General features: G+C 29.0%; 1 protein-coding gene across 1 annotated transcript; it reads right to left on the bottom strand.

Moving 5' to 3' along the window:
• Positions 1-250: 250 nt before the first annotated feature.
• LOC127744165 (uncharacterized) lies at positions 251-4,404 on the bottom strand. The gene is made up of 3 exons (XM_052256446.1): positions 3,582-4,404; positions 1,205-1,756; positions 251-578 (listed from the first exon to the last, which is right to left on the bottom strand). Exons 1-3 carry the CDS (start codon positions 4,395-4,397, stop codon positions 468-470), a joined length of 1,479 nt encoding a protein of 492 aa, XP_052112406.1. The 5' UTR covers positions 4,398-4,404; the 3' UTR covers positions 251-467.
• Positions 4,405-6,435: the final 2,031 nt, after the last annotated feature.

The following is a 6,435-nucleotide window of genomic DNA, read 5'->3' as shown; positions in this document are numbered from 1 at the left end:
ACTTATCATTTAGAGTTTTTTTGACTAATCTTATGTTATTATTATATGAAATTAGTGTAGAGAACATTTTTCTTTTGATAAATATCTCCATCACCATTTCATAATCACTAAGTTTTAATAAATATATGAAATGGAAGAACAACAAATTTCCAACACAATGTATTCACCTAATCACCTTTTACGATTTATGACGTTACAAAAACAATATGTTCTTCGTTCACTTGATCTCTCTCTGTTTTGCTCATGGTTTTCAATGATGATTGAATTTCTTTGGACAGAGGAAGCGGTGTCGGTAAAAATTTGGGTTGATTAATGGACTAACTGATTTTTTTCAGCTTGAATTGCAGCTCTGTCGGCATCTACACATGAAATCTCAAAATTTTGAGTAATATTAAGGTATCTTTGAAGCCTTTAGCTTGGCCAAATGTAACATGAAATCCATACTATTGAACAAATATGATCTATCATCAGTGCATGTAAATCAATTCATCATCTTTACATTCTCTAATTCCAATTTCAATTATGTTGCTAGCGCTAGAGTTCAATACATCACAACACTGCCTTCTTGGACTCAGCAACTGCAACACAAAAACATTAGTTACTAGTGCACTACATTCATTTTAAAACAAATGTCACTTTTAATACACTAATAAAGATGCCAAAATTAAATTAAAAGTTTAATTACTCTATTAGTCTCTGTAATTTTATTAAATTTACACGTAAGTTTTTTTTAGGATTATACTAGGTGTACATTAAAATTAGTCACCAAAGTCAACCATTAATATAAAATATATGCTAGAACATAAATACACATTGAAAATAAATTAAACTACACATGTATTTATACACAAATACATTAGTGCCTGCTTTTAGTGACTTATTTTAATGTACAAATAGCATTTCTTATTTTTATAATTTTTTTCTTTTCAATTAAGTCCCTACATTACTTTTAGTTTTATAATTAAGTCATTTTTATGTAAAAAATATTAAAATCAATAGAATATTTTTTTCAGAAAATATGTGATCAAATATTTAATCAAGTTTTTAATTATAGAATTATAAAATTAAAAGAAATATAGAGAACTAATTAAAAAGAAAAAAATATATAGACTTAATTAAAAATTTTATGAAACTAAAGACAAACCGAATAATTTAAACCTAAATTAAACGACCTTTATTTGAACAAAGTAACAATTTATATTACCTGTTTGATATCTAGCTCTAACTTGTTTGAGAAAACTTTGATCATTTCCAATCTCCTTGGTGATGCCTCATCGTATGAGCAATTCTGGAAATACTTCTTGTAATTGCTTACGATGCTACCATTCAATTTACTATTATTAGCATAGGACAAATCTTGAAGATAGAAAATGGTAGGCCTCTTACACGGATGAGGGTGAAATCCTCTAGTGTTGAAAGTGTAGAGTGGTGAGAGAACATCTCCCCCAGACCAATGTTTGAATGTTCCTTGAACTCTAAGAACATCTGTTAGTAACATAGGATGCTGGTATACCTGAACAGCATAGCCCCATGAGACAGAAATAGTCCATGAAAAGCGCTTGTGATAGCACACAGTTTGTTGTAGGATCCTCTGGGAATCAACATTGACAGCTTGGAATAAATGCTCAAGAGATTTTGCACGCGTGGTGTTGATGTTGGGAAAGATTGGATCAATGTAATCAGGATGGTGGAGAGACACCAAGGGAGTTAAGGGGTGTGAAGCCAATAGCCCAAATGCATTTCTTCGCAAATCAACCTGAACATGATTAAGCAAAATTACTGCCACTCAAAAATAATAACCCAATAAAATTCAAATTCTTCAATCTAGACTCTAGAGAAAAAACATGAACGTTTTTTAGTTTTTGAAATGTTAGACTAAACTAGATTTATACTCGTGCAACGAGGGAAAATTTTCTACTATAATTTTTTTTTTACATATTCTTTTAGATAATTAAAATGATAATAAAAGAGGTTTTGGTTTTATAATTAGTTCTAAAATAGTCTATATAATTCTTAAAACAAAAAAGTATATCATAAACAATTTTATAGTGTAATTCAATGATATAGTATAGTAATGAAAACTAATTCCGACTATCTATTATATATATATTAAAGTATTTAATTAAGTAGAATTTTTTGATAAAGTATAGAAAAGAAAATCAATTTTTTTCTATTCGATTTTTATAAATTAGATTTAAACAAAAAAAAAACATCTAAATACAAATGGCAATCAAACAAAGTTTGAGTCATATAAATTCTACTTCAAAAAATAGTTTTTATCGTCAAATAAAATTCAATCATTTATATAAATTAAAAAAATAAAATTATGAAAAATGAAAAGAAATTCAAATATTTTTGTAATAATTCTTCTTAATATCATTAAATATCAATTGACCTCATAATTTATAATTTATTCCTAAAATTAGAAAAAGATATAATATATATTTGATCTATAACATAAAATATATAAAAATAGAATAATATTTTAATAAATAGAATTAATGACAAAGGAATAATAGGATAATTTTCTTAAAGAATAATTTAATAATGATATTAAATTCAAAAATTAGAAGATAATGCTAATGGATGTTATTGATCAAATTTATTATTAACATTAATTAGAAAGTAATATTAATGGAGATTCTTAAATGAATAGAGATAATAAAAAAATAATTTTTTTTTAAAAATTACAACATAAAAAAAACTTACATGACAAGAGAGTAATAAATGAGATGTTAATTTTTAATTGTGGTAAGTGAAAACTCTTAAATAAATAGAGAAAATAAAAAAATAAAAAATCTAGATGGCAATGGAGTAATAGATGAGATGTTAATTTTTAGCTGTGAAAAAATTTGTATATCAATTTTTATATAAATAAAATATATAGATAGACATTAGGTGTCGAACAATTTGTGGATAGTAATCTATGTTCTGGATTAGACCCAAATTTGCTGGACACCAACTTGGCCCAAGAAGATTTAATAACCCGGCACAAAAAAAAAATCAAAATATTATAATGAAATAAATCTAGGATGGGATAGAAAAAAACAGTTACTCTAAGAGCAATAGAACCTTGGATTCCTAAAATAAACACCCAATTATGAGGGAATAAATCTAAAATGTTATGTAATGAGCATAACGAGCAAGTCATAAAGACCATTAATTAATAAAGTTGTTACCTTACTAACGAAACTGATCACCTTATATAAACTGAGAAATAAGCCAGAAAATAGATAATAAAAGCTATACTAATTACATCTGAAATATTCTTTAGTTTAAATATCGGAATGTCTTTGCTCTCTAGCTCGACCTAATTCATAATTGGACGAGAAGCAAGTTCCTCAACTTCGTACGGTCAAATATTCAGAAAATCATCCGAACAATCTTATAACTTTAGAGAGAATATGATTATCTATTAAAATGAGAGTCATGATTCATTCTATAACTGTATCTAATGTAGCATGATAATAAATACTAAGAAAACACATAAGAAATAAGTCATACAAATAGCCAAAATTATTTAACTACTTTCAAGGATCACATCTCATGTGAAATTAAATAAAAAGCAAGAAGGAAAGTACCTGATGAAAACCGGGTTCAAGTGTTAAAGCAAGACCAAGTTCAGTGACACAAGAGTAGACTCTGCCATCACTCCCATACACATGCGGATACCGTTGAATGCATTCATCAAACACCTTCGCCAACACCTTCGCCAGAGAACCACTTATAGCAAAACCAGCTCCACCATATGCCATGTCAAAACCAAAGAACCACTTCTGTTTATAACTCTCCGAATTCGACCCTATGTAGTACCAAAGCCTATCATCATACTTGGACAGCGTCTTCACCAGATTCTCCGGCAAGAACACCGTGTCGTCGTCACCAAACACATACCACCTCACACCCGAATGATTCAATGCCACTGTCTCCTTAAGCACACGCGCCACGCGGATCGCCGATCGAAGACCGCCCCGGTAACTGTACTTAAACCGGGAAGTGTCTTCAGAGACACACAGAGGAGGAAGAGAAGAAGAGTCATTACCATTCTCGATTGGCGTTTTGTCCACGAATACACACCCCTTCATTGTTTTATTGTTCCACCAGAGCTTTGTGTATTGTTTTCTCTTAGGCCATGAATCTCCACTGGAGGCGATTCCAAACACGACATGGTCAATAGTGGTTGAAGGATAATGTTCTTGTAATGATGATGATAGTTTTGAAGAGTAGTTGTTATTCAAGTGTTGTAGTATTTGCTTTGGTGTGTCTAGAAGCTGAGTTGATACAAGGATGTAATAAGTGACACAAAATGAAGTTGAGAGTAATAGAATCAAGTTTCTCAGAGATTGGCTTTTGCTCTTGTTGGTGCTTTTCTGAATCATCATCAGATGCTGCTGCATTTTTATGTTATTGTTCTGCATATTGCAGCATTCAACAGTTGTGTATGTATGTATACAGGAAAAGAAATTAAAGTTAGGTGTAACTGCAACTTGATTAAAAGAATATTATTTCTTATTGTAGTGAGAAATTAACAAATGAATAGTGGTAGCAGAAAACTCGGCGTAAAAAATCCTTTTTTAGAAGACTTTTAATTGTATGAACGTTTCATTCTTTGGAGTAATAGTAACTTCTTTCTTCTTTAATTTGGTCCACGAGGTTGGCTTGTTCCCACAGAAATAAGAACCACGTGCCCCTTGTTCTAACAAAATTATTATTCACTGCAACATGCATGCCTTGTATAGATCAAGAATCCATGAAAATTTATTACTAAATACAATACTATTTTCAGATTATTTTTCTATATGCCACTGTTTTATTAAGGGTGACATTTTTTTTTTTTTTTTGCGTTACCAAAGTTGTTAAACCATTTAGTAACTTGAGTACAAAAATACTAAAGTAAAAGGTGCGAAAATAATTTAATAATAAATTTGTAAAACGATAGATGATGGAGTGATATAAAAGCGGATGAAACAGAGTTTTATAATCATGTCATAATTTAATCTAAACCTTTTAAATTTCTACTAAATAATTAAATAAGATCTTAATAAACGACGGAATTAAACCTTTGCTTAGGATTATGTGTTTACTTTCTTACTCACAGGAGGGAAAAGCATGCTTTGCTCCGCTTAGAAAGATGAAAGAAGAAAGGACAGGTGTCTATGTAAGGCAAGATTTGTGAAGAATTCATCTAGAAGCAGGTGTGATATGAGGGGTTTTTTTGTATGAAAGTAAAAGTAATGATATACTCTGTAATTTTTTTGTGTTTTTTAAAATGATGGAAAGTATACAAATTGAAAATTTTGATTTCTGTACTTTAAATTTTTTTTTAACACAAATCAGATGGTCTGATTTTTATGTCTCAGACAAATTAAACAAATCGAACGGTTCAATTTCTATATTTTTATAAATCGAATGGTAATTGTATCTCTACAAATCGAATACTGTAGACAATTTAAAAAAAAATAACATTACAACTCCAACATAAAAAACAAAAAGTTCGTGGTATGATTCTGTGCACTGAAATATAGGGATGATTTTTGGGCCTCGAATGCATGAAAAGTGAGCATATTCCTTCACTCCCGGATCCTCTATGTGGATCTATCATGTGACGACTAATGTCGGCGTTTGATTCTTTTTGCTTACACTAATCGAATCTTAACGCTACGTTTAGATCCATCTACATGAATGGAGTGAACGTCATTTTAGTTATATACTTATATGGGAATATAATTTAAATTATATTATTTATTATTAGATCAATTTTAGTAGTTTTATCAAGTGAAATGGTATAAAAAGTAATACTGTCATTCTAGTTTCTTTTTATTAAAGTAAATTTTGATCCTAAATACGATCAATTGAGTAAAATGAAATATGTGTTTCGTTCCATCCAATACAATAAAACTCAAGGAATCCCAAATTAACAATTCAAAGATAAGAAAATGTTAGTATACTACCTATGCTATATTCTACTCCACTCAAAGCCATTAACTAAACATATGGTACGGTCTAAAAGGAGATCAGAGCTGCCAAACACAGGAAGTGTAAGATATGATTCAATCAAATTAAAGAAAGATTATAACAAGGGCAAGGAAAAAAATTACATCAATCATATTAAGTGTATATAAAAAATATTCATCAATTACCCATTACATAGAGATATATTTGACATCAATAATCTCACAATTTTTTTTAATTATACTATTTATAATCATTAATTTTTAATATACATAGAATATTTTTATTCATACAATCTCTTGAATTCAATTCATATCAAATTTTTTTTAATAATACAGTAGAAATTTATATATTTTTTTTAGAGATGACAATTCAGACTGATCTAATAATCTGATCTATTTTAAATAGATGAATTTTTACAATAATTAATCGAATATATAATAAATTTGGATAAGACATGCTTATTCTAATATGGGACGAGTA

This window comes from Arachis duranensis, unplaced genomic scaffold (genome assembly GCF_000817695.3).
Source record: "Arachis duranensis cultivar V14167 unplaced genomic scaffold, aradu.V14167.gnm2.J7QH unplaced_Scaffold_232525, whole genome shotgun sequence".
Taxonomy (NCBI): domain Eukaryota; kingdom Viridiplantae; phylum Streptophyta; class Magnoliopsida; order Fabales; family Fabaceae; genus Arachis; species Arachis duranensis.
The sequence above is the reverse complement of the archived record's forward strand: the minus strand, read 5'-3'. Positions and strand labels throughout refer to the sequence as shown.